Source organism: Trematomus bernacchii, unplaced genomic scaffold, assembly GCF_902827165.1.
Source record: "Trematomus bernacchii unplaced genomic scaffold, fTreBer1.1, whole genome shotgun sequence".
Lineage (NCBI taxonomy): Eukaryota > Metazoa > Chordata > Actinopteri > Perciformes > Nototheniidae > Trematomus > Trematomus bernacchii.
This window is the reverse complement of record NW_022987342.1, coordinates 9,547,196-9,573,499: the sequence shown is the minus strand read 5'-3', so window position 1 is coordinate 9,573,499 and position 26,304 is coordinate 9,547,196. Positions and strand designations below refer to the sequence as shown.

General features: G+C 40.9%; 1 protein-coding gene across 1 annotated transcript in view; it reads left to right on the top strand.

The window, feature by feature from the left end:
• Positions 1-5,904: 5,904 nt before the first annotated feature.
• LOC117481346 (zinc finger protein 638-like) overlaps positions 5,905-26,304 on the top strand; it is a 30,750-nt gene continuing 10,350 nt past the window's right edge. The window contains exons 1-12 of the mRNA XM_034128996.1: positions 5,905-6,030; positions 13,575-15,336; positions 17,144-17,205; positions 17,999-18,032; positions 18,800-18,953; positions 19,792-19,893; positions 22,670-22,851; positions 23,418-23,606; positions 23,817-23,915; positions 24,103-24,137; positions 24,250-24,296; positions 26,124-26,155. Coding sequence (XP_033984887.1) covers positions 13,990-15,336; positions 17,144-17,205; positions 17,999-18,032; positions 18,800-18,953; positions 19,792-19,893; positions 22,670-22,851; positions 23,418-23,606; positions 23,817-23,915; positions 24,103-24,137; positions 24,250-24,296; positions 26,124-26,155 — 2,283 coding nt within the window. The 5' untranslated portion in view covers positions 5,905-6,030; positions 13,575-13,989. The remainder of the gene's footprint in view (positions 6,031-13,574; positions 15,337-17,143; positions 17,206-17,998; positions 18,033-18,799; positions 18,954-19,791; positions 19,894-22,669; positions 22,852-23,417; positions 23,607-23,816; positions 23,916-24,102; positions 24,138-24,249; positions 24,297-26,123; positions 26,156-26,304) is intronic.

Genomic DNA, 26,304 nt, shown 5'->3' with positions numbered 1-26,304 from the left:
GTTGTGCTGTTTGTGCTCATGTTATACAGCTTTGTAACTTCGTTAATGCGGCCAGAGCCTGAGCCTATTAGGCGTCCGACAAAAATCCGGAGCCGCCACACGTCGAATGCTATAATCGCAAAGTTTCTTCAGCATCAAAGGCAGTTCAAAAGCTTTAGGAAAAGGATTGGCCGACGGAAAGCACACATGATTGCCATGTTTCACCGTAGGATGGCTGATACAGGATCTGTTTAATCGCCATGTCGGTTTTCTTTATTGCACTCTCAAGACATAACATTAAATAGAAATATTTTAAATGTAACTAAAGTGTCAGTTGTACATGTCAGTAAACATTGTCAATATAAAATAAAGTGTCAGTTGTACTATATAATAACAGTAATAACAATATAAAATAAACTGTCCCAGGTGTAGGGAGTCTCAGCAGCAAACCCACCTTAATGATATATATATATATATATATATATCTTCCTGAGACCCACTGCATCCGTCTGCCATAAACACTATGCAAACATACATGTTAGTTTTGGCCCATAGTGGACTCCATGTTGTGTTGTGTGAAATGGGGGGGAATTAAAAGTTTAGGTCAAATAATATTTAAAATGATATAAATTATCATATTTGTGTATGTGCCGCTGCCATTCCCCCACAAGGTTGCAACATTGATGATAAATAAATGACAAATAAAGCTTTGCCAGTTTATAACCGATGAAACATGATGGTATCAGAATAATCACTTACATGTGATGTATAGGATGCTACACAGGTCACAAAAGATAAAGTGTCAGGAGAAATAAGCTTAATCGCCATGTCGGTTTTCTTTATTGCACTCTCAAGACATAACATTAAATAGAACAATTTTAAATGTAAATAAAGTGTCAGTTGTACATGTCAGTAAACATTATATATAAAATAAAGTCATAACAGTAATAACAATATAAAATAAACTGTCCCAGGTGTAGGGATATTCTCAGCAGCATACACACCTTAGTGCAAAGTTGTATGTCGTGTGTCAGTATTTACAAAAACTATACCAAATAAACTGTTATTAAATGCAGTTTGTCGCTCATCCTGCCGCTCCTGGCGCTGCGCCGACGCTTCCTCATGGCGCAGCGCCCACACTTCATCCTGGTGCTGCTGGCGCTCCATCTGCTGCTTGAACACTTCTGCCTGGCGCTCCATCGAGGTGAGCATCTTGTCCTCCGTTTCCTGGGCCTTGGTGAACAGCACCATCTGATCTCCACGCAGCGACTCATTCACCACGGCACGCCGGTCCTCCAACGCCTGGGCGGTGTCAAAGAAATTCGCATCCCGTGTCCGCTTTCCTAAGAGGGGAAAATAAGCAAGATACAAGATCTGTTTAGTCGCCATGTAGTTTTACAACATACTAGGAATGTGTTTTTTGTATTTTCACAAATAGAATTAAGGTTTCACAAATCTGAAACTGTGTTATAAAGAATCTTTTGACTCTCTGGGATAATCCAGTCCAGATTTGATGAGTCTAGGTATAGTGGTTTTAGATCAGGACCTGGTCTAATGTGGTCTACATGTAAAAAAAGCACTGAAATCTCCCTTTTTTGTATTTTCACAAATAGAATTAAGGTTTCACAAATCTGAAACTGTGTTATAAAGAATGTTTGGCCTCTCTGGGATAATCCAGTCCAAATAAATCGGCTATGCAGCGATTTAAGAGGTTCAAACACGGAGGATTGTTCCTTTTTGAAGAGTGCTTCATGTATGCTTGAACTTTGTTTAATGTTGTTGAGGCAAGTTTTCTTACCGGAAGTCATGTGACCTCTAGCCCGGATGTTTACAATGTTTGTGAGAGAGTAAAAAGGCGCGAACGTAAATGCCGGTCTAGGCGAATACGTTTTCACGCTGTTTCATAATTGTACCAAGAAGGAAATAAACATGATTGTGAACATCAGTTCGATGCGTAACGTTCTTTCAAGACAAAGTTACAGTGTGTGTACCTTTGCGTTTGGTTGCTGGTAAGGAGGACGACCAAGCGCTGTGATCTAGAATGCAAAGCTCGCTTGTTTCCAATCCCGAGAGTTGTCCATCCTCGCCTGAAACAGACGATTAGTGCCATGAGTTAGTGAAGCAAATTACAGAAACACTGCACAGTTATTCACAAGTCAAAACGTTTTCATAGCGGCCGAGAATATCTAGCTAGCTAGATGTAGCTAGCTCGGGGCCGGTGTTAGCCTATTCAGCCTAGCATGGCTAGCTTGATCTACTGAGCAAATAAAAGTACATCTGAGACCATTATTGTGCAGATTAAAACCCCAGTGCATGTAGCTGATTTTACCTTCGTCGTGGTAGTCATCGTTGGCCACTGAATCCGCCGTTTGTAGTCCTGCCTGAGTTTCTTTATTTTGAGCCGGTGGGGCTGTGCACATTCCCAGGTCGAGTGAAAGCTACTGAACTGGCTTCAGTAGCATTCCCTGGGTCGCGTCCTCGGCGTAGATCTCCAGAAGCGCCGACACCTCCTCATCATTTCTTGATGCTTGCCATAACTGTTTTTGTAGCGAGGAAAAACAATGGCTGCTCCACACAACATTTTCACAGTTGTACGGGCGTGGTTTGCAATTCGCCCAGCCAATCAGCACTGGGGCACTTTTGGGGCACTTTTCACCCACAGGAAAGTACGATCTCTCAGCAGGCTCTAAAAATGGGGGTAAAAGTTCCCGAGATTAAGTACGATTTTTGGTGTGAACGCGACATAAGGGGTACTAACGGAACTAAACGCGAAAAGTACGGTGAAAAGTACTCCGGTGTGAACGCGGCTAATGATTTAATAAGTCCTTAAGGACTGTTATTTATGTTGCATGCACTAACAAGTTATTGACAGCACATTTAGGGATGAGTGTGCATGATGGTGTAAGAAAACACACCTCTAAACCAGTTTATTATATCTCTACAACAATTTGCCCCATTAATTTCAACTGTTTTGGGAGTGGAGTGGTGAAGTTTGACAAGTACTTTATCATATGTCAGCCTGACAACCAAAGGTCCCTTTAAAAAGTTTAATTTGACATAAAATAAAAACCTCTTGAAACTAGTGTCCCTCAAATTTGGTATGGACATAAACGTTAAATTAAAAAAGTTGTCTTGATGTATGTGCTGAATTCCTTCAAACACCAATACTTCTAAATTGAACTCTAGTATGTATAACACTGGGTTATAAAAACTATCTATAATATAACCATCTCTTTCTTGCATTTAATTTAAGGACATTTCATCAAGTTTTGTCCATACAAACAGCCAATTAGTGAAAGAGAGGTTCCATTCAGGTGCTATAATAGTCACGATCTTAGTGATTTACCACAAATGTCAGAAACCATTTAAGATTTAAACCCTGGTGTAGGCTGCATGTCATCTGTTCAGATTCATAATCTCTACCGGCTACAGCTGCTTTTTCAATTTGAACGCACTGAGGAGTATATTACTTACCACAGTGCATGTATCATCTTTGTCACATGCCTAGACTGTTGCTTGCTCATCACATGCTCTCTTATATCTTCCCTCTCTCTATTCTCCATTCCAGTCACTCAGCAAGGTTTCTCTGTTTATTCCGGGACACAGTGGCGGTTCTAGACCAATTTGACTGGGGGGGCCAGGCTGGGGGGGGGCACAATAAATGCAGGACAAAAAAGACAAAGACAGTATGAAGTAAGTGCGCATAAGAAAACAATGCAATACAGTTATTGTTATTTGTTTCAGTACACATATTTATTTCAGATACTTATAGTTACAGTTTTTACACTCTAATGCAGGGGTCTCCAACCTTTTTTAGGATGAGAGCTACTTTCAAAAAATAAAACAAGTTGTGAGCTACTTTTACTCCTCTTTTTTTTTGTTTTTTGCAGTGTATATATTTAGCACATTTTAACATTATTATATGCTTACCTTTAACCTTTGTGTGCTGTTTGGGTCTGTGGGACCCGCTTTCAGTATTTACTGAAAGAAAATGTATGCAATTTAATTATTTTAACCTGCTTTATTTGGGGGTGGACCTCACATCCTCTGGGGGGGTCTGGGGGCCTGCACCCCCGGGAAGATTTTTTTTTAAATGTCGAAGTTAAATGCATCAATCTGGTGCACTTTGAGCACAAAATGAATTTATGGATACAGCTCTCAACACTCATATGAAAGGGAGCTGTATACTTTTCAAATCCAAACATCTTTAGAATATGATCACAATCAATAACAAATCATTTAAACTTGTTTATTCTTATCTTATGTTACCTATAGCATTCTTTCATTTTATTTATGCATATTTGACTAATCACTCCCCTTTTAAACTGTTTTTTTTTTTTACTGTCTTATAGTAGGCTACACATTGGAATGATTTCTTACTTTATTTTTTACAACTATATTAAATAGATTGTGTGCTCTCTCTAGCTCTCTCGCTCTCTCTCTCTCTCTCTCTCTGTCTCACTCGCTCACAGTGGCTGTGTGCTCCTCCGTGGCGATGACGGCTTGCGTTAAACATATTTGTAATGTGGGGGAAACAGGATTTCGACATGTCCCCCCTGTCCCCAGTGGAATTATGCGGAGACCCCTGCTCTAATGGGTCCGACTAGAATGACAAATATCGTTAGTTCCGCCTATTCCGTCAGCCAAGAAATAGTTTAATCATAAACTTTTTTTTTTCTTCAGGGGGGCCACAGGGGGGTCCAAAGTCAGTGTTAGGGGGGCACTGGCCCCCCCTCTAGAACCGCCCCTGCTGGGACAGCCCTCCAAAGTGATATACCCTCTCTTGGCTTAAAAATCAACAGCCAGAATAAGAAAAGAGGACAAGGTAGAGTTATACATCTGTAAATGATATAGTTCCACTAATACTGCTGTTACCTGGCTGCTATCACACTTCTTTATACATGCTACACCTTTTTTTTAAATACTGTACTGGTACTTTTTGTTGTCCACCTGGATGTATGTTTTAAAAAGTTGTAATTTTTGTAATTTATATATTTTATCCTTAAAATGGTATGCATGCCTCTTGATTAATATCTTGTTACTTTTGGCTCTTTACTTACAATATAAAGATTAAAGTACTGTAACAATGTAAATGTCCCCTCTGTGGGAAGAATAAAGGTAGGCTATTGTGATTCTGAGATAGACCCAACTGCTGGCAGTTAAATAGTATTGAGTAATTTAGAAATGAATACTATTCTGTATACAAACATGACATACAAATCCCTCGGTTTCGCTGTTATTTATATTTCCTCAATATTTTAGGGGTCAGTGGCTAATACAATAGTTTTGAAAAGGTCTTTTTTTAAACATCTTCTGAGCAGATTATAATATTCCATGTTCAGGAGAACAGGTCGATAATCACGTGAGTTAAGCTGTGTAGGAAATGTTAAAAAGCGCATTATTTCCAATTGAAATATTTTCTCTTCAAATCATTTTTTTCCACATAAAATTGATTTTTTATTTTTATTTAACCTTTATTTAACCAGATAAAAACATTGAGATAAAATCTCATTTTCAATGCTGACCTGGCCAAGAAGGCAGCAACGTTACACATAACACATAACACAAACATATAAAATACAGAGAACATAACAAAGAAAACATAAAATTGATAATAATAAAAGGACAGCATCTGGGAGAAGAGAGCTGTTAATATAGTTGATATGGTGTTTCTGTCCCCTCCTCATAATCATAAAATGTTTGGAGGAAACGCTCTTTAAGTAATGCCTAACATAAAAGACAATGATTAGCTAGGATCTTAAAGTGCACATAGCCTTTGCTCATTTCCATTTCCAGACGTGGAGTTTGGAAAATACCTTAATGTTTAAAAAAATAACTACGTATGATTTTCGACATAGGAAATTATACAATGAACATGGCTCACCGTCACGAAGACGGTTTTATTCTGAAAAACTAGGGCGGAAGTGTATTTCGTTGTTTCCGATGGTGGAACACAGACAGTTATGTGAATAAACCGAATAAGCCGCTGAACTGGACTATCCGGTACCGTCCGGTACCAACAAAGACCCACATACATCGACTCATTGACAGGTATTTATAGAACGTGTGATAAGGTCAGAAATGGTGCGAGTGGACATAAATGTCACGGAGCTGAAACGCTTTCCTCTTGGTAGCTAACGCTAGCTAGCCGGCTAGTGAAAACACCCAAAATGGCTGGCGTGGTCTATGACGGGTGGCTCTGTATTTCCCTGTTTACGTTATTATTTCTCTAAACAATACCGCATGTACATTACAGTAAACAAACGTGTGTGTATAGGTTAAACAGACGTGCGCATTTTACATGTTCGTTTTTACAGATAGTTATAATGCAAATGTTACCCAGGTACTCGTGATTGAGAACCATCTATCCCGCGGGATGTAACGTTACTTCACGAGCGCTATCTGAATATTGAGCTGGTTAATATGACGAGAGGGAGGAGAAATACACAGTGAAAATATGATGCAGCGGAAACTTTATTTTTAACTAATATCTGAAATCTCCAAATAATTCACATGCATGTATATGTTGACCATGTTATAGTTTGCATGTACTTCCGTGCGTAACATAATCACTACTCGTGCCATCTGTGGCATCTATATCACCTCGGTACGGTGGCCGGCAGGTGCAAACGCGGAACAACGGCCAAAAATGCATACATAAGCAGGAAACAGCTGCAAATAATTAAATGAAAAACAAACAAATCCTGAAAACAAATACAACAAAAAAACGCTGCATTTACAGAAATGATGCAAACTAAATACAACACACAAACCCCGAAAACAAACGCAATTGAAAAACGCTGCAAATACATTAACCTGTTAAGCCCGAGAGACCCCGGTACCGGGGCACTGCCGCAACATCTTGCAGGAAACAGTGTCTGAGGGCATGTTCATTTAATAAAACTATGAATGTTTTATATCCATGTAACGAGAAGAAACTCATCTAATTGATCATTTTTATTTATTTTTCAAAAGAAAACCCACAATGCTAACACTGAGCCTCTGAATTAGCAACGAGCGACAAATGCTAACACCTTACTGCACCGAAAATCACTCACAAAACCTTATTATTTATCTCTTCTCTACATCCATGACATCGTTTCACATCGTGAGGTGACACAGAATCGATGGACACCCACATTATACGAAATGGCGACGTTATAAGCAAAAACGGACATCAAAACAGGTGACGCTAGGTAGCTAAAAATGCTAACATTTTTACCTTGGCTCTGTAGTCTCTCCAAAGTAGTCTTCAATGGCATTAAAACAATAAAAACGCTGCTGAAGTTAATCCATAGGTTAATCCAATGTGTCTGTGTCCCTTTGAAATGATTTCTGAGAATCCATAAGCATTAAAACTGCTTTTCCGTTTCCAGATGTCAAAGCTAGAGATAGGTTCACTCTGATGCTAAATGACATGCGCGAAGCCCCCACCTTTTCTCTTCACAATGAGTGTGTGTGGGGGACTCCCCCTTCGATTCTATTGGCTCTAACGGTCAGAAATAGGTGTCAACCATCGAAATCGAGCAAGGGAAGCCAGAGATATGGAAAATCCACCCAAATGACCCCAGAAGTGGTTTCTTTTTGCTAAATCTCTCTAAAAAGGTCAAATGTCACTTGTTTTGCATCAATCTTGATACAGGGTACTTATTATATGTTGTACTTTGGATTCCTAAAGCTTTTAGTCTACCTTACCATCATCCAAGGGTAGTTTTCACTATAAGTAAAAAAGAATTTTTGGACGGACACTATAATTTACAGTTTTTTACAATGTAAAATCTGAATTTTCTTTAAAATAAAAAACATCTATATTGATTCTGACTTTTCTACATCCAACTCACAGGTTTATCATTACTTTGAGAGAAAAGATTATTAATTTAACCCTTTTAGAAGGGAAGATATGGTCATTTGTTCTGGGAATGTCATTTTCGAGCCTGAGACCTGAAAAACAGGCTCAGGGCTTAACAGGTTAACGATATGCAAAGTCAAAAACACATACAAACCCAAAAACACATAGGCTACAAACCCAAAAACACACAATGCTCCAGGCCTCTAGGGAGCGCGTTACGTGGAACAGATTGATGTCTGACCAGACATAGAGAGAACGAACGAGAGGGATGGAAATTGAAGCCGGAGGAAAGAAAGTTGATCGAATTGTTGCAGAACTCTCTCACAAATACATCTTGCAGCAGGTTCAATATTAATAGAGCCAAGCTCAATCCGCGGCTTCAAACGTGCCTCATTCGACCCCTCTCATGAGATGTCAGTTAAGTTCACTGATGATGAGGGACAAACTGAGGATGGAGTGGACACTGGTGGTCCCAAGCGTGAGTTCCTGACCCTCCTTATGGAATGCCTGAGAATGCGAAGAAAACATCATGTCATAGCAACTGTTTATGCCCCATGGCGGTGTGACTTTCCCAGCCGCTTACTGTCTCAAAATCTGATTCTAAATGTATAATTTTCTCTATAAAGATAGAACTAATACACAATTATTAATGTATAATATAAGCTGTTTTGTGTATTTAATGCATTGGTCTACAATTTAATGATGGCTTCTACATATTTCACATAAACAGACAATGAAAACATTTGTCCTTCATTCTGAGAACTAGTGTATGCATCTGCAATTAGTATTCTAAACAGAGTAGTGTGTTGAATCCTTATTTCTTGCATTTGAAACAGATACAATACAAAAAGTGAACTTACTGTTGTGTTCAACTTCTGCCAAAAACTGTACATTTTTGCCACAGGAGCCACAGAACACTTGAACTGTCCCCAGATGTTGGCCACAGAAAGGACAAAACATGGCGGCCTGAAAAGACATACATTGATGTAGTAAATCCATTGAATCAAGTCAATCAAAAACACATAGTCTAAATAGTGGTTAGCTGAATAAATAGAAAGATACATCATGTTTACCGTTGAATCTGTGTTTTGTCTCTCTCTCTTTGAATGTCTTCTTTGTTCTTGAGCATGTCTAATGCAAACTACTCTCCTGTCATTACTTTGTCCCTCTTCACATTTTATCACTTCTCCGCCGACCATAGTTACATATAATAGTATTGCTAAAGCTCTGTATAGTTGCAACATCTATATACAAATACATACATATAAACAAACTGCTAAGAATGTCTCTCTCTCTCTCTCTTCAAATGTTTCCGCGGTACTCACTATGGCCCGTGTTAATAGCCGCTTTCACACCAAGTACTTTGCCGTACTTAGTGCCGGGACTTATGGCGCATTTCCACCGCAGGCCTCGCTCGACTTAGTACGGTTTTGTTAGGCCTTGTTAGGCCCAGCTCACTTTAATGCTGCGCTTCCATTACAGTTTGGGAACTGGGGTAGTATCTATAGTAACGCAGTGTAGGCGGAGCCGTGACGTCATCTTCAATGAGCACCCCAGAAAAACAGCCGTTAGCTGTTAGCACTCAAGCTCACAGCTCCTCATATCTGTTCAGAAACTAGACAAAAGTTAAACAAGTACAAACCACAGACTGCCTGTGTCATGGCGAGTACAGTCGCTGGTTTATTTATGTCTGTATAGGCCGTTGTGAGTGTGGACGGTCGGAGCATATATTGCGTTAGCTTAGCCGATCTCCATTTAGACAACGCGCATTTTAAAAGATTTTTCGCCTGCCGTCTGTCTGCAGACTTGTCAAAGCATTAATTCATGGTTTTTACTAACTGGTATCAGTATGTTGTTACTTCGGCATCATTTTGAAACGTGTATTACAATTCAATCACGGTCAAATATGTTCATGTTGTTGTAGTTGTAGCCCCCTTGCCAGCGATTCTCTCTCTAGTTTAGCAAACTCAGCCCGACTCAGCCCTGTTTGTTGGCCCCGATAGAACCACGATTTTGTCGGGCCAGAAAAAAGGAGAAAAAGTAGCCCCGGGCCGGAACTAGGCATAGTGGAAACGCAACCAAAAACGGGCCGGCACGCTTAAACCGCGCTCCGCGCCATGGTGGTAATGCGCCATTAGTGGCCCGGCACTTAGTACCCCAGGGCACTAAGTACAGATCGCGTTCACACCGGAATAAGTTCCCTGAGGCAAGATTACGCAAATGAGCCGCTGACGTCACTTCGTCTTCTTCTGCTTTGGGTTTACTGGCAGGCCGCAAACCACTTCACGGCGTATACTGCCACCCGAAGTCCCCGGCCGGAAGTCCCCGGAGTTGGGGACTGGCTTCAGTAGAAGCTGCTGGGACTCCCAGCAGCTTCTACTGAAGCCTTCCGAGTAAATCGCCACAACGCCGACACCTCCTCATCACTCCACCGCTCCCATGTTTTTTTTGTGTTGCCATAAGTTATTCTCTCTCCGTTGGTGCGCGGGGCTAATGCTAATGCTAATAATGCTAATGCTAATGCCAGCAAATACAATGGCAGCTTCACAAAACTTTTCAGAGTTTTACGGGGCGTGGTTTGCAATTCGCCCAGCCAATAGAAATTGGTACTTTTTTCTCCCCAGGATAGTACCACCTCTCTAGCAGGCACTAAACATGGGGGTAAAGGTTCCCGGCACTAAGTACTCTTTTTGGTGTGAACGCGACAAAAGGGGTACAAACGGAACTAAACGGGAAAAGTACGGGGAAAAGTACTCCGGTGTGAACGCGCCTATTTACCTGCACTCGATTTGTCATCTCTTTTAACAATGTTCTTCCCTCACTTTATCTTCTCTTCACGTGAAGCTCTCCTCTCCTCAGCTGGTGTAGTAGTTACTGTAGGGACGCTAACGCTAGCTGCGTAAATATGACGCTCTTTGTATAAAAACAAAACAAAACGTACCTTCTTATATATCGACTTTGCCCACTTCAATCAACTTTGTTTCCTACGGCTTCAATTTCCATCACTCTCGTTCGTTCTCTCTATGTCTAGTCAGACATCAATCTGTTGCACGTAGCGCGCCCCCTAGAGGCCTGGAACACTGTGTGTTTTTGGGTTTGTATGTGTTTTTGACTTTGCATATCGTTTTTGTATTTGCAGCGTTTTTCTGTTGGATTTGTTTTCAGGATTTGTTTGTTTTTCATTTCATTATTTGCAGCTGTTCCGCGTTTGCACCTGCCGGCCACCGTACCTCTGAACTTTACAAATAAAACAAGTCGACCTGAGATGAAGCCAGTTACTGACAGTAGGGCTGCACAATTATTATTTTTCATTATGATCTCTACCAAACAAGGATTTGTAATTTAATGATATTTTCACATAATTTGCCCTTACCAAATAATGTGCTTACTGCGATTTGGAAATTGCAGTAAAAATAATCAAATATTGTGTGGCAATAACTGAAAGTTGCAGACAATGCACTGAGTTAACATGTCCTATATTCACATGATTAATGCACATATCTTTCTGTTGACAAAGCACGAATGGTTTCTATATTTTGTATTTAATGTTAAAAGTCCTGTGGGAAGTTAAAAGAAAGAATTTGCTCGGATTCTCTGACTCTTTTGATGATATTCTGGACTGTAGATGATGATATTCTTTGCAATTTTACATTGAGAAACGTTGTTCTTAAACTGTTCCTTGCTTGTGAACGACTGAGCCTTTCGGGGATGCTTCTATTATAGCCAAGCATGACACACCTATTCCCCTGTGGAATATTCCAAACAGGTGTTTTTTTAGCATTCCTTAACTTTCCCAGTCTTTTGTGACCCCTGTCCCAGCATTTTTGGAACGTGTTGCAGGCATCAAATTCAAAATGAGTGAATATTTGCAAAAAAAACAAGTTTATCAGTTTGAACATTATACATGTTGTCTTTGTAGTGTATTCAATTGAATACAAGTCGAAAAAAGGATTTGCAAATCATTGTTTTATGTTTTTATTTACGTTTTACACAACGTTCCAACTTGAATTGGTGTTTGTAAATGGTACTTGGCTTAACCTTTTAACCTCCTTCCCTAATATTTTCTAAGATGATTGGCAACAAAAGCTTCTCTAGTTTGCCCAGCATAAAACGAATAGATGATGATAGGTTGCTCGGCTTGGTCTCTTAGAGTAGACTTGACCAGAGAACTTCACCAAACTGATTGTGCACACCAGCTTATAGTATACTTATAACATGAATTTAAACAAGATGCCAGGGTTGACTGTTTTCTCATGAGAGTATAAATTGAGTGACACTAGGCGCTTTCACACCGCAGTACTTTTCCCACAAAGGTTCATCAGAACTTAGTTCATCGCGTTCACACCGGAATAAGTCCCTGGGGGAGGATTAGGCAAATGAAGCCGCTGACGTCACTTCTTCTTCTGCTTTGGGTTTACTGGCAGGCCGCAAACAACTTCACGGCGTATACTGTCGTCCGGAAGTCCCCGGAGTTGGGGACTGGCTTCAGTAGAAGCTGCTGGGACTCCCAGCAGCTTCTACTGAAGCCTTCCGAGTAAATTGCCAGCACGCCGACACCTCCTCATCTCCACCGCTCCCATGTTTTCTTTTGTGTTGCCATAAGTTAGTCTCTGCGTTTCTGCGCTGGGCTAATGCTAATAATGCTAATGCGAGGATAATAAAATGGCGGCTTCACAAAACCTTTTGGGAGTTTTACGGGGCGTGGTTTGCATTCCGCCCAGCCAATCAGACATAGGAACCTTTTTCTCCCACGAAAGTACCTGCTCTCTAGCAGGGACGGAAAACTGACGGAAAAGGGGGTAAAAAGGTTCTCATGAACTCATTTTAGTTCCGGCTCTTTTTGGTGTGAACGCGACATTTCGGAACTATATCGGAACTAAAGTGGGAAAAGTACTGCGGTGTGAACGCGCCTACTGTGTTTTGAGTAAAATCAGTGAAAAATGAGTTTGTAGATCTTAGTTTAATGAAAACAAGCAACAACTCAGCCCACGTTGGACTCAGGTACAGTATATAGAAAATATGATACAGTGGATAGTAATAAAAAGAACAATATAATTGTTTACTCCACATGGACCGTCATTTCTGATGATAGTCTTTGACCAAAACTTTTTGCAAATACATTGTGAGCCTATTAACATGCTGTTCAATATGTTAAGTTAGTGCTTAACATTTGTATATTATTTATCATTAGTGTAATGCAATAAAAACCACTATAGTTATCTGCGTTTTTACTTTAATGCATTGGAGAAGATGGTAAGTGTGATAACAATTTGTAGACATTGCAATGATTTCATGTGAGCTGCAGGAATAGGCAGGGAAAACTGCGTTATGTGCTGTTAAAAGTGTTTGTTCTGCTGTGAACATTCCAGAGTCCTGCACCATATTAGAAAAAGGCAAATGTGTTGTGGTGTTGAACATGTGTTGTAGGCTAGCAAGTGTTTATTCGAAAGCGGTATTATACAAGTTTCCTTGTTGTGTCCCAGAAGGTTAAATCTGTAAACGGTGTTTTTGTTTTCATGGTTTTCAGTAATTCAGTGTTGCATAATGTTGCTTTGCTCTACCGTCCTGAAAGAAAAGCACAGCAGGACTACAGTAACGAGGTGCAATTTCTTAGAAATGTTTAACAAAAAAACAACAAACAACATAAGGAGTGCGCCAAAAAGGATTTCAACTGAAAGCTACTTCTAAAATGAGAAATTAAATCGTGTTCATCTGTAATAGTATATCTCTGCTTTCCACCTCACAGCCTCGCTGTGCACACCAACAGTAATTTCCGACGCGTTCCTGCCCTTGGTTTGGAGCCCAGTGCAACATTGTCCGTTGCCAACAGCACCAGAGGGACCCATTTCATATTTGGACCTGCGTCGTCGTCTGCTCCTGCTGCTGCTGCTGCTGCTGCTGCTGCTGCTGCTGCTGCTGCAGTGACTGCTCTTAGATTGGCTCAGATTGAGACTAGGGCGCAAATTGCTCTCCAGCAGGTTGCCACTCTTGCAACCATAACTATTGGCAACCAGTGTCACAACAACGGATTGTCAGTAGCATTGCTTCCTCATCTGGCTCTCCTGAACTTTCTCAATAAACATCAGGTATATGCTGTTGGGGCAAACATAGACATTGACAACAAAATCTACAGAAAAAATCAACGGAATCCGTCTTCTGCCATGTACCACCACCACAACCAGCAACAAGGGCCACCGCCCTTCTCTAATGGGTCAAGGCCTCCCCATCATCAGCCAGCTCAAAATCCACATGCAAATCGTTCTCCCTCCAATATGTTGTCCATGGGTTTCCAGTTTCCTCGTCCCACCCAGCTCCCTGCGGAGCTAGAGTCTGCCCTGGCTATCCGGGGTGCTAGGGACATGGACCACCGCCTCATTGACCACACAAACCGACAGAACCAAGGCTCAGGTTCTGGTATCGGCCAACATGGAAGCTACGGCTCCAACCAAATAACACCTACCCCTGATAATCAGCCTGACCATCAGCAAGGAGTAGACTGGTCAAACTACCAACCTCCATCTAAACTGTTTGCCAGTCCTCCACCTAGTAATAGCCACCAGTCCCAGCGACACCAGGGGCCTCAACAGCAGCCACAGAGCAGCCATGCTGGAACAAGCATGCCAAACTGGACTACCACTGACTCTGCTTCATCCACAGCGCGACATCCCCATGGTGGCAGGAGTGGTGGCGGTGGAGATGGTCAGGCTTTGTACACGCCTGAGAGTGCAGGAAGCATCTTGGCTAGCTTTGGACTTTCTAATGAGGACTTGGAAGTGCTGAGTCACTACCCAGATGATCAGCTTACCCCAGATACTTTACCATTCATACTCCGTGACATCCAGATCAACAAGTCAGGCACCCAGAAGACTGTGGCTCCCACAACCTCCTCTGCGTTCTCACGTGGGATCCATGATCCGTCTGCTTCCAACTCTTCAAAATTAGCGCGTTCACGCTCACCGGAAGTGCCCAGTCTGTTGACTGTTACACAGACAGCAGGTAAAGTCATCGACTATGGTCATGCAAGTCGGGCAAAGGAGGAGAATAATACCAGAGAAACTTTTAAAAGAGAGCCGCTCTCCAGCGAAAGGACAGTTAAAATGTTCCCATCTTCATCAGCCTCATCGGCTCCAAAATTAGAAAAAACTGAAAAGCGACAGGTTCGTTTGGAACACAGTGAATCAAGCAAGCACGGAGACCGGGACTATCGCAGGGCAGATAGCGACCATCGCAAGAGCAATCGAGCATCAGGGGGAGGATTTACACCATCATCCAAATCTCGTAATCTAAACCAAGACTACAGGCGTGAAGGACCCAAACCTAGGCCCTCACCTGAAACCAAGAACGAAGCTTCCTCGAGGCGGTCTCTCTCCTCTTCATCTGGCTCCCAACCTCACAGCAGCAGCAAGAAGTTACCTACTCCCAGCATGATAAGTGATTTCTCAGCTGTGTCTCCAAAGGTGTATCCCCATACCTGCTCCCTGTGCCGCACTCAGTGTGATCAGGAAAAGGTGAGTGCCAAAAATGCCCTCGTAATGATTTCTGAAAGGAAAACCCTCAGATTTGTATGTTAGCTTTTATCCTATATTTCACCAGGCCGTTAGAGATGACCGTGATTATGTTATCATTTAAGTTGTGTTTTACATGTTTTTTTTCCACTGAAATAGTTGGGAACTGTTGCTATAATGACCCACCTAGCTTGTAGAAGCAAACCTTTTGTTTTGAATAATCAATACAAACTATTTATACCCTACATTGTGGTGACTGCATTTGACCACCATCATGCCTGGTAGATATAGTGAGGGCTGAAGTGAGTTCCGATGCAGCACTGCTATTTGCTGATAAAAACACTAAATACAATCTTCTCATGTCTCTTGTTTTTGGTGGAACAATTATTGAATTGTTCCATTAAGAACATTTGTTAACACTAAACTCACAAAAGTTGGTTTAAACTTTATATAAGACTAATATATTTCCTTTATTCAACAGAGATTTCAGTTTTTCTCTGAGAAAGTCCAGTGCTCTGGTTTATCATGTTCTCAAATGGTGTTGGTTTGACAATAAGGAGAAATAACTTTTTTTTTTTTTTTCCTTTACGTTCCTTCAGTAATTACTTGTAGGTGAGTGGGACTATCTTATTATATAATGCCAAGGGTGACATTTAAAACCGTCCAGTACATGTGGAACCAATTTAACTGCCATTTATGTCAGCCTCATTTCCTGAATCTATTGGTCTAACAGTTTCCCTCGCATCTACAAAAATGTCATTATCAAAAATAATAAGCATTCTACCCTAATGAATAGTTGGTCGCTTAAGGCCTGTGCCATCATAGCGCCTTTTCTGAGCTTTTTCGAATTGATTCAAATCAGAACAGAGCACATGCCCTCGCATGCAGCCGCCTTGTGAAGAAGCACTCAACCCAGAAACTTTTTTCGGAGCACTCCGCTATTTTTGTGTGGCCACTTCAGGAGCTTTGAGTTGGAAATATTTTCACTCTCAGATAAGTGCAGTGACGTCACTGTAGAAATAGGAGGAGAGGCTTGTTTTCGGTGTGTCTTTCAGACAGAAACCCTCAAACAAAGACAGAAAAGCCCATCTGTGGGTGTTGAACTTTTACCAGCGTGCAAGGATGCACGCTCCCCGTTCTAGGCTGACAGACTGAGCACCCTGCCAGCTATTTCCTGCCAGTAGAGGCGCTATGTGGACACATGCCCTAAAATTGATTGATCAATTCTATATAATGCGCCTCTGGAGAAAGTAAAGAAGTAAACTGGTTAAAGATAGGGATTTCTTTCTTTTTTTTGTACTTGGCTGTCTTGAATTCCATATAGCATAGGTAACAGATTGGTGGATGAACAGATCATAAGGTAATCATTTGTTGAATAATTTGTTTGATTTGTGGTCATTACTTGGGACATAATAAGTTAACCGAACAGCATTTGGTCCAAGAAGATTAAAAACAATTAGTTTGTTTCTGCTAGTGTAGTGTGTTAATGGGGTAAACTTATGGTCACAGTGAAGATAATGGAAAGTAGAATGCAGAATATGTCTTACAGGACTATATTTATGCGAAACAGAAATGCAAAACAATAATTAGTTATTGAAACTAAAGGAAGACAAAGATCCAATCATGCTTCTGTCTCTGTACTTACTATTTATACTACTAATTATTTCAATGTAGATGGCCTGGTTAAACGGTTGCTTACTCATTTTGTTTAACTTTATACCTGTGAATTGTGATAATGGTTTTGTTGCTGAATATTTATGTTGGTGTCAGATTGTGATATATTCTTCTCCCATTTGTCGTTTTTCTGCAGGACTGGTTTTACCATATAAACACCGTCAACCACACTGCTGCCTGCAGAGACCTGCTCAACAAGTGAGGGCACTACTAATGTTCTGCTAAAGTCTTAAATTCATCAGTATATATTCACTATTATGCTGTAGCTACTCAGAAAAAAACGTGTCAACATTAAACATTTATTTCTAAAGAGAATGAAACAAAATATGGGAAACACAACCCAGAGATGCTATTAATGCTTTTGGTTAAATGGTCTTCTTTCACATCCAGAAGGGTGTACTACGAATTAGTCGGTTAGGAGGCATGTTGACCCAACACCAAGCGTTTTCTGTTTTACCAAGATGGCCCTGGACCAGGTTCAGAGTTTAGGCTTGAAATTAGCACTAACTAGATCCTTTGAAAATAACCTGGCTTTATAGTCAATCTATAAGTGGTACCTATACTCAGCTGAGGGAATCATTTTTAAATGTTATCATGTTGAGCCATAAGTTCACATTAATGCCACTAAGTAAAGCCTCGCAATTACAGTAGCACATACTGTATGCATCGCACTACCTTTCCTTCTCCGCTGCAACCTAGCCATTGGCCAAAACTGTCTTTAAAATGTACTTCCTATAAATGTGCAGCTGGCATACATTTATAATCCTCTGTAGTATTCAGTATTCATTTTTGTGTGAAGTTGTGTTTATAAGGTGTACCTTTTGCTGGTTTAGTCCACTGTACCCTGATAGAAAATTCCTCGGTCTTAAGCTTTCTAAGGTCTACATTTCCCCCAGCTCTCTGGCTGGGGATTTTTTTAAGGGGAGTGAGTGTCAAAAATACAACTGATGTGCAGGCTGTACAATCAAAACAGAAAAGAAAAGGATTAAAGTGTGTGTGTGTGTGTGTGTGTGTGTGTGTGTGTGTGTGTGTGTGTGTGTGTGTGTGTGTGTGTGTGTGTGTGTGTGTGTGTGTGTGTGTGTGTGTGTGTGTGTGTGTGTGTGTGTGTGTGTGTGTGTGGTGTGTGTGTGTGTGTGTGTTGTGTGGTGTGTGTGTGTGTGTGTGTGTGTGTGTGTGTTGTGTGGTGTGTGTGGTGTGTGTGTGTGTGTGTGTGTGTGTGTGTGTGTATGTGTAGTGTGTGTGTGTGTGTTGTGGGTGTGTGTGTGTGTGTTGTGTGTGTTAGTGTGTGTGTGTGTGGTGTGTGATGTGGTGTGTGTGTGTGTGTGTGTGTGTTTGTTGTGTGTGTGTGTGTGTGTGTGTGTGTGGTTGTGTAGTGTGTGGTATTGTGTGTGTGTGTGTGGTGTGTGTGTGTGCGTCGGTCCCCTGCCTGCCCCCCACCTCCACCCCCGGTGCGTTCGCCTCTTGTTCTTACTGTTTTCCCCTAATCCGTTTTTAGCTGTGAGTCAGTCCCACACATTTAACAAAATGGCAAATTGACACACATCATTTCGTTATCCATTTCCAAAAAGTAGTAATTGTTTTACATTTCTTGTGAATAAATGGGCTGTAAGTGAAGTATAGTTATTTTCATGTTTTAGAACCTAAAATATCATGCTTCCTACATTTTTCTTTCCCATCATTATTTTGCTCGCTAACTCATAGTTCTACATGTGTGCACTTTAATATGCAAATTGTATTAACAACAGTTTAGATGCCTTCACCAGTTCCTCCACTTGATGAATGTTTTCTTTGATCCATTAGGGGCGGACAACAGGGCAGCTCTCCATCCCACTCTGTGCCTCGGTCCCTCTCTGGTTCTCCTCCTGCTGGCAGACGCAGGCCCGGGCCCCATAGGCCGCACACCAGGCCGTACTCGCCTCACCAGCCTCGACACCAACCCTACACAGGTAGACTGTCTGCAAGAGAGTGACTCAACAAATTGGGGACATGTCAAACTTACTGCAAGAATTCCAATAATGTTAATAACATGTCATGAAGATTTTATATTAAATATCAATTTAGGATTTTAGGATTTAGAAATGTATTGAAATTGGCTTTTCTCTCTAATTTAGTATCCTTTGTTTACTTTAAAGTGGACCTATCATGCTATATTTGAATAATATAGTGTAGGACCATACCTATATAAGGCATATTTATACTTTTTTTTTCTTCAAAATACCAAACAGATCATGCATTTTAGCCATGCCTCATTTTGCTCAATTTGACATTTTTTAGATCTGTTTTTAGCAAGGGTTGATTCTGTGAGCAACAGCACCATCTAGAGGCCTGGCATATGTACTACAGCGTCTACAGCGCTTTCGAACGGCAATGCCGTGGTTGTCTCCTCCTGATTGGTGGAGTTGGCCCAATAGCCGTAGCGCCACTGTCCTGACGTCAGGACAGTGTTCAAATCTGGATCAGTTTTGATCAGATCCGTTGCAGCCCCTTTTTTAGAGATTTGGGTATGGAGGAAAATAGAGAGGGTTGTGTTTTCTGACACTTGGTGAGTTCCCTGGAACACCGACACGTATTCATGTATAAAAGACGTACAAAAGTGCATTTTGCATGATAGGTCCCCTTTAAACCTTACTACTAAAGGTACATTCATACATAGCTGTGTTTGAATAAAAATACTGATTTAATTGTTTAGGTTAGCACAATCATTATTGGACATATGGATTGCTTTAGACTCGGTAACATATGACTGGGATGAGGGACTCAACCATGTTCTTTTGCTCTCCTTAGAGCACAGCTATCGACCCGGCTCTCGCAGCCCCACTCGATCAAACCAAGTCCCCCCTTTCTTCAGAGAGAACCGGCCTGAAAGGAGAGACAGGGAGGCATCAGGTAATGACTGCAAGATTTGGAGACAACTATTTATTTGTTTGAAAATGTATAAACATATCCTGGCTTCATTCAACCTGTTTAAATTAGATCAACTTTATTTTTCCAAAATTGAAAAAGCGTTTTGTCACAGCAGCATGTTAACAAAAATGAGTTAAAATATAACAATATAAAAAAATACAAAATAAACAAACAATAAATATACACATATCAACAGTAGAAAGACAGTGTTTCCCCTAGGTTTACTGCCTTGGCAGGGTGCTGCTTGGGTACCCCCCCAACGGCTGCTGCTGCTTCTCTCTGCCTCATCCTCTATTGCTGGAGGCAGCTCCACCTCATCTGATCTCTGATATGAAAGCAATCGTGTTCTGATCATATTGAGCTATTGGTGTGAGTCTAACATTAAACAAGCAGTCTGCTTGTCATACATTGCTGACGATGCATTTTAAGAGGCAATTTGTTGAGTCACTGCCGCTAAATGCCGGTAGCATCAAGCTAGCAAATCCTGCATTAGCCTCACATCAACAGGTGCAAGAACATCCAATTATCCTGAGCTAATTTACTGAATAAACCAACTCACATCTCCTGTCTTTTTTTTCACCCAACTCATTAGTGTTTTCTGTCAAATTCAATACTGTAGTTCAAAACCGTGGTACCTGCTCACCATCTGTGAGCTATTTTTAGAATGTGCACGCTACGTTCGTTGTCGCGTACGCGCACGTCCACCTGGGCAGGCTGTGTGTGTCCTTCTCCTCCGTGACGATAACAGCTTGAGGTTAAAAAATAATAATAAACAAATTTGAAACTGGGGGGGGACACAAACGGGCAGACAGCAGAGCTTGGGGCAATAATGCAGATTTGTTTGACTTTTTTACACTTTGTTGTTCTCCTCCTTTCCTTCCGGTTCTGCTTTTCGATTCCAGTTCTTTTCGGTTCTCGATTCCGGTTCTTTGAGAGGGTAAAAATAAGTCCCATGCCATTTTCACTGGCAGAAAAATATATTTATGAAAACATTAAGTCATATCTGTATTCCTATTTACATATCACTTAATACTGTTTCATTTTGTTGCGGTTATTGAATACAATTATATTTATAATAATCTCTGAATTGTTTAGTTAGTTCTAAGTGGTGCAGTTTGAGAATGTTCAATTAGCCCAGTCTCCTCTGATGTTACACTGCAACCTGCCTATGAGACAGAGTCCAACCACACAGTCTGTGTGTCCAACACATGTCCTGCAATACACATGCTGCAGCTGCCCAGCTACTCACAGTTTGTAAAAGTACATACATTGTATTTTCATTTCAATAATGTATTTTCTATACCCTGCTTCATAAACAATACTGACATCCCTGTGCTCCGCTGAGTCTGTCTCACAGTCCGGGGATGTGAGGACAGCGCGAGGACACAGACAGGGAGGCTGCTTTACTTCATAGAGGAAATGGCGGGCTGAGAGAGAGGCAGAGCTGCACCGTGCAGCAATCAGCTGATCCGGAGCAGAGAGAGAGAGCTGCACCGTGCAGCAATCAGCTGATCCGGAGCAGAGAGAGCTGCGGTCCTCCTGTCCTCACAACTCTTATAAATCCGGGTACCGGACAATTGTTATTTGTTCTTACTCTGAACCGAGTTTTGCTTCCCAAACCTGCCACTGTGCTCGCTACACGCCCCGCCCCCGTCTAACAGTACAGAAAGCGGCGAGATGCATTTCCTTAGGAATCGATAAGCAGAACCGAAACTAACATTTCTAAACGATGCCGATGGAATCGAAATGTTGGAAACGGTTCCGAACCGGAGCAGATGAGAGAGTATTTTCCCGCTGCAGTGTCACTTTTGTCCGTCACATTTAAAAACAAACATTGTCATTTTCTGTATTCATGTAAGACAAAAGTTATTTAATTATTTATTTATTTAGAGATGACTAGTGCTATTTTTAGAACGCACCCTGTGGGCGACCAGGCGCCCTCGTACCCCCTGCAATCCCCTCATATACCCCAAGGGTATAGCAGGGGTACTCAAACTTTTTTATTAAAGGTCCACTTGTGAATTTTATACAAGGTCACTGGTCCGGATCAATGCCAGTAAATACTCTATAAGAGACCAACTGGTCTCTTATAGAGTATACTTCTAAAAATATAGAATAATGAGGTAGAATATATACAACACTATATACATTATAATATTGGGCAAAGTAGTTGCCGTTTTCTATAAATAAATGTAGAACAACACAGGCTTACATCCCAGATTAGAAAACCCCAGAGAAACTGTTCACAAAAGCTTTAAACGATCAACCATTTGCTTTCTTTATCTTTTCATATGCAGGAAATTAAAGGTAGGGTAGGTAAGTTTGAGAAACCGGCTCGAGATACACTTTTTGTTATATTCCATGGAATGCTCTTAACATCCCGATAGCAATGAATATTTTAAGTGCTTTGACAAAAAATACATCCATAAATGTCATCTGTGGAAGCAGTACTACTGTAAAAAGCACGACCAATCATTTTAGCCGGCCCGGCTAAAATAACTGGATGGCCTACCTGCCTGTCAGCCTTCCATCTGTGCACAAACTTATCTCGTGCCCTCATTGGTCATGTGCGCGTTCGTGTGTGTTGGAGGAGGGGCTCTATAAGGAAGTGGCAGATTTTCTCCGGTTGTGTATTTTCAAATTCTAGCGATCTCGAGCCGGTTTCTCCAAAATTACCTACCCCACCTTTAATCGTTTTTCATTTCATTGTAAAATGAATTATTTGAACCCTGTCCTTCTCCCTCTAATTCATGATCAGGGGGTTACGCTCGCTGTGGTGTGAAGCGTCCACATGATGACATCAGCCGACATCCGTCCTCCTTTAGGGCGGGTCAGGGCTTCAAGCATGGGCCGCCACATTCTTTCAGCAAAACTTTCAAGAGCGGAGCCAGGCCTGGAACAAAGACGACCAAGACAACAAGTGCCAAGCCTCCTGGAGCTGTAGGTGTTTTTCACACGAGTTGTGCAACGCTTCACAAAGAAGTCTGCTCTTTTGTCTGCCGCATTTTCACAGCTAATTGTGTGGATTAAAAGGAAGGGTACATCGTACAGATGTTTTTGAGTGCAAAAATGAACACAACACAAAAACACCTGCTAGTGTGTCTGAAATCAACTGTGTTCATTTAGTGGCTTTTTGTCCGAGTTTAGTGACTCATTGGTAAAGTGAAATATCGATTGACACAGTCAATGTGATATCAGTAAACAAACAGTAACAGGAAACATTTTGAACTATTCATATTTGAAATCAGTCCAGTAGATACTAACTTTAACATCGTTTTAGGTGTTGCCAATAGGACCTCAAGCATTTGTTTTTAAGTGAAGCTTGCAGATGATTTCTAGAAATAATTCACTTCTAATGAGTTAATACAGTATATTAATATCAACATTTCTAAAGACAACAAAAATGCTCTTGTGACAAAAAAATTCAGGGTGCAGTACTTGATATTGTCCGGTTTGTCTAATGCATTTGTCTCTAAAATGTAATGTGTTTTCTTGCTGGTTTCCAGTGTGCCAAGCTTCCACCAGCCAAGAAAAAGAAGAAAATGGGTTTTGGGTGTCTGGTTTATCTGACTGGCATCCCAAAGGATGCATCTGAACAGGAAGTGACTGACCTGGTGGGGTCCTTCGGCAAGATCAACAACGTGATCCTCATGCCAAGCTCTGAGGAAGAGAGCGAGAAGGACGAAGGGCAGAAGGTGATATTTATGTGTATTTAATGGTTATTGGTAATTTGGAAAGAAATGAGCTATTAAGGGAATTATACAGAGACGTTTTTTGTTCATTCATTAATTATGTGAATATTACAGAAAAGGCTATAACATACCAGCAAAAAATATATATTTCCATTTTGGCCATTTGTTCAGGTTGTGCACACTTTATAACATGGTCACATTCCCCTGTTGCAGGCGTCTGTTTGCATGATGAGGGCTGAAGATGCCCTGGCTCTGGCCAACTCCACACATCTCTCCATTAGAGACCAACAGATCACTTCTTTAACAGCAAAGGTACCTTCAATAACAATATTATAATTAAACATTATTATATTTATAATAAAACATGAATGGCATATCTATCATTAAACCTTGTGATACATGGAAAACATAGAGCTTCCACCAAGAAGCCTTTGTTTTGGACACATGTATGTCATCTCATGCACACTTTCAGTTAACACATTCTATTTCTATGTTTTAGAAACCTGAAATAGTATGGCCTTCTGAAGCTAACAGGTTTGTTACAGCTATCTTCTTTAGCATTTCCCGTATTAACCCCAGATGGTTACCATACCAATTTTCTAAGTGTTCTGGTTTCACTCAACTATTTATATTTGTGACTTCACAGCATACCTGCTCCAGGACCGGACAGTGGTGCTGCTGGGCCAGACTATGGTAGGACAAGAAGCAGAGACTCAATATCCACCAATAAAATAAGTCATGGCTGATATATCCCGTAGCTTATTCTGCAGGTACTAAACCATGTACTTGACTTGCAGCCAAGTCAGGCACAAACATCCTTCTAACACTATGAAGTGAGTTCAACAGAGCCAGGGTTTCTTACACTCTGCTGGCTAAAAACCAAAACCCCTGTTCATAGATAAGTGGTACTACGAAGGTGGTTATCAACTGTTTTTGTGAACCCAGGCTTTCCTCCTCAGGCTCTGTGCTTGTTCACATAAAAAGCTGCGTTTTGTGCGTCATTTGAGTCATGAACCGCATGCAAGGCAAGGCAAGGCAAGTTTATTTATATAGCACTTTTCAACACAAGGCAATTCAAAGTGCTTTACAAAAAATGAAAGACATTTAAAATCAGTCATTAAAAAGAAAAGATAATAAAATAAACATTAAAAGAAAAAAAATACATGGTTAAAAGTTACAGTGCAGTTTAAGATATGAATAGTTCAATTAAAAGCAGCGGCAAAAAGAAAAGTCTTCAGCCTGGATTTAAAAGTAGTCAGAGTTGCAGCGGACCTTCAGGTTTCTGGGAGTTTGTTCCAGATATTTGGAGCATAATAACTGAACTTCTCCATGTTTAGTTCTGACTCTGGGGACAGAAAGCTGACCAGTCCCTGAAGACCTGAGAGTTCTGGATGGTTCATAATTTAGCAGGAGGTCAGAAATGTATTTTGGGCCTAAACCATTCAAAGCTTTATAAACCAGCAGCAGTATTTTGAAATCTATTCTTTGACACACAGGAAGCCAGTGTAAAGACTTCAGAACAGGAGTGATGTGATCCACTTTCTTAGTGTTAGTGAGGAACCAGTGTAAAGACTTCAGAACAGGAGTTGATAGCCGCCTATTGCTGCCTTATAAGAATACAACAAATTAAAACACAGCATAAGCCAACCTGTTACTTCAAAAAGGAGATGACTATTGGAAGAAATGTACTAATCTGTAAATACATGAGAAATGTATTTAATTTACCACTCGATGCAATCTGTGCCTCTGGTTTATTCTATAAGCTTGATTCAGCAGATTCAAACCACAGATATTTAAAATTGCATATATGTGGTTGGACAGTGTCCTCTTTTTTTTTTAATGAAATGTATTGATTAAATTATATCTGTGATACAATAGACATATCAATTTTCTAATCGGCTTTGTATTAGCTGCAATATAATAATAATATATTCTGCTAAGAATATTTACCCCTCATAGATTGAATACAAAGGCACGCTATCTAAAAGGAACTAGTTGGTAAACAGCGAAGTTGGCTGATTTCAAGCCTAAACTCTGAACATAACCTGATCTGGAGCAGGTTATGTCTGCAGCATGAGTTCCCCTTTGGTTCTCCTCCTCAGTTTTTGGACCTGGAAACCTCACAAACATGGCCTCAGCCACACTTCCCAAGTTCACCCTCAGCCAAGTGTCACTGACATACAGCCGTAATTCTGATAATACGACCACCAAGTAAATGAACAATCTGCTACCAGGGCATTTATGAATAACCCTGCCCATCTCCAGAAGTGTAGTTCCTAACCCTATTTATAGAGGTTAGCCCAACTATATCTAGGTGGTAGCAATCCACCTCCCTCACTATCTGTCTGTCCGCGCCCTCAACCTGCTGCCTGGCTCACAATGCAACTGACCCCTGTGAATTGTGGTCCCACAGGGCTATGCACATGTTCACATATTAGTGGGGTTGTGGTTTTTGAAATTGTTCTAATGTAGCTCTCTCTGCTCTTGGCCCCCGATCTCCTCCCTCATTTTCTATTGCAGGAGCTGAGTCTGACAAGAAGACGTCTGATGAGGTACATGATCACACATACCCTGTATAACATAATTATTGTGTGCTCATCTCCTGCTGAGTGTCAAACAAATTCTCAAGCTGACGCATTCTACCTTATTGTATCTTATTGTACCTGGATGGGCAATCCAGGTTTTTTGTGTAATAATAAAA